The sequence below is a fragment of the Austrofundulus limnaeus genome, unplaced genomic scaffold, assembly GCF_001266775.1.
Source record: "Austrofundulus limnaeus strain Quisiro unplaced genomic scaffold, Austrofundulus_limnaeus-1.0 Scaffold235, whole genome shotgun sequence".
Taxonomy (NCBI): Eukaryota; Metazoa; Chordata; class Actinopteri; order Cyprinodontiformes; family Rivulidae; genus Austrofundulus; species Austrofundulus limnaeus.
Window position 1 is genome coordinate 333,919 of NW_013952637.1, and position 1,646 is coordinate 335,564.

At 42.5% G+C, this 1,646-nt stretch overlaps 1 protein-coding gene across 1 annotated transcript in view; it reads left to right on the top strand.

Moving 5' to 3' along the window:
• emx2 (empty spiracles homeobox 2) overlaps positions 1–1,059 on the top strand; it is a gene marked incomplete in the record, with an annotated part of 5,228 nt that extends 4,169 nt beyond the window's left edge. Inside the window, 1 exon segment of the mRNA XM_014019895.1 lies at positions 183–1,059. Coding sequence (XP_013875349.1) covers positions 183–350 — 168 coding nt within the window.
• Positions 1,060–1,646: the final 587 nt, after the last annotated feature.

Here is a 1,646-nt window from a genome sequence, read left to right on the forward strand (position 1 = left end):
CGCTTGAACTTCGTCCTCCGGTTCTGGAACCAGACTTTTACCTGCAGAACGGGGGAAAAAAGCGAGTTCAGGAGGGTTGTTTGTGTTTTTACGCACGGGTTTTACGCGCGTTCCGCGCGTAAAACCCGTGCGTAAAAACACAAACAACCCTCCTGAACTCGCTTTTTTCCCCCGTTCTGCAGGTAAAAGTCTGGTTCCAGAACCGGAGGACGAAGTTCAAGCGGCAGAAGCTGGAGGAGGAGGGCTCGGAGTCGCAGCAGAAGAAGAAAGGCTCGCATCACATAAACCGGTGGAGGCTCGCGACCAAACAGGCGAGTCCGGAAGAGATCGACGTCACTTCGGACGATTAAACAAAAACTCCAGAGACTTTTGTTTTTTGTGGACATGAAGGAGGGGACAGGGTTGGACAAAACCCGGGCTGGCACTGGCGCGCCACGCGGACACAAACCCACCGAAGCCAGGAGGACCCGAACCCGGACCCGGACCGGCAGCAGATCTCATCTAACTTTTTTTCTCCAAATCACATTTTTTTGCACTTCCCCTTCTTTTTAAACCAAGAAACCAAAACATCAAATTTTTCCCCTCTTTTTTTTTTATCAAACTGCATGTCCTATTTTTTTAAAAATAGTGCTTTAATTTGACAAGAAGGGAAAAAAAGAATCTAATTTTGGTTTTGAACTCGGATTTTCAGATGTTTTTTWAACTCATGAGTGTAAAAGTGATGTGAAACATATGAAGTAGGTGCTGCGTTCAGTGGGTTTCAGTTTCCTTTTGTTTTTTTAAAGAAAAAGAACAAAAAAAAATCAGGTGAATCAGATCCTAAAAGGCATCAGGACATTCCTCTAAAGCCAAAGCKTCATAAAAGTCAGGATTTATTCAGCAGAACAGAAAAGTAAAAAAAAAAAGAAGAAACTTCCGGTTCCATGTACAGCTCAGCCTCTTTTACAGGATGTAAATAATTTGTGTTCGTGTTCAGTTTGCTACGATTTTAACACAAAGTATACTTCCAAGAAGTATCTGTAATTGTCAATATTTTGTCAATAAAGTTTTATGAACATGCGCGCGCAGTCCAAGTGCGGCTTTTTCGGATTTTGCGCGGATTTTTGGGGGGATTTTTGTGCGTAATTTGGTGTTTTTCTGGCAGCAGAGACCCCCGGAACCCCCCCCCCCCCCTCCTGTGGAAGTGCAAATCAGTTTGGGCCAATTGTCATGCGGGTAATATGAGGAGGGGGGGAGGGGGGGGCAGTGGTCCACTTTAATCTCTTAATCCACAGATCCGAGGAGGAGGAGGGTTTGGACATAATTTAGTCCAATCTGACTCCCCTCATGACGCGATAAGGGAAGCTGAAAAATGGGATCTTTGTTTCCAACGAACCGAACCGAACCGAACCGAACCTTTCCCGCAGGATTTTTATTTACAAACATCAATAAAATAAAAACTAAAAACAAACATTTCAGATTTAAATGAAGCAGAAACTTTGGTTGAAAATAAAAAAAGGCTAAAAAGTTTTTTCTCTTTTGGAAACTTCAAAGAGATAAAAACAGAAATAAAATCTAAAGACGTCATCAGTTCAGTTTATAGTTTAGTTTTTTTAAAAGAGGAGAATAAAAAAAAAGCTTTATAACAAACCCGCGCTGTGAGGAGG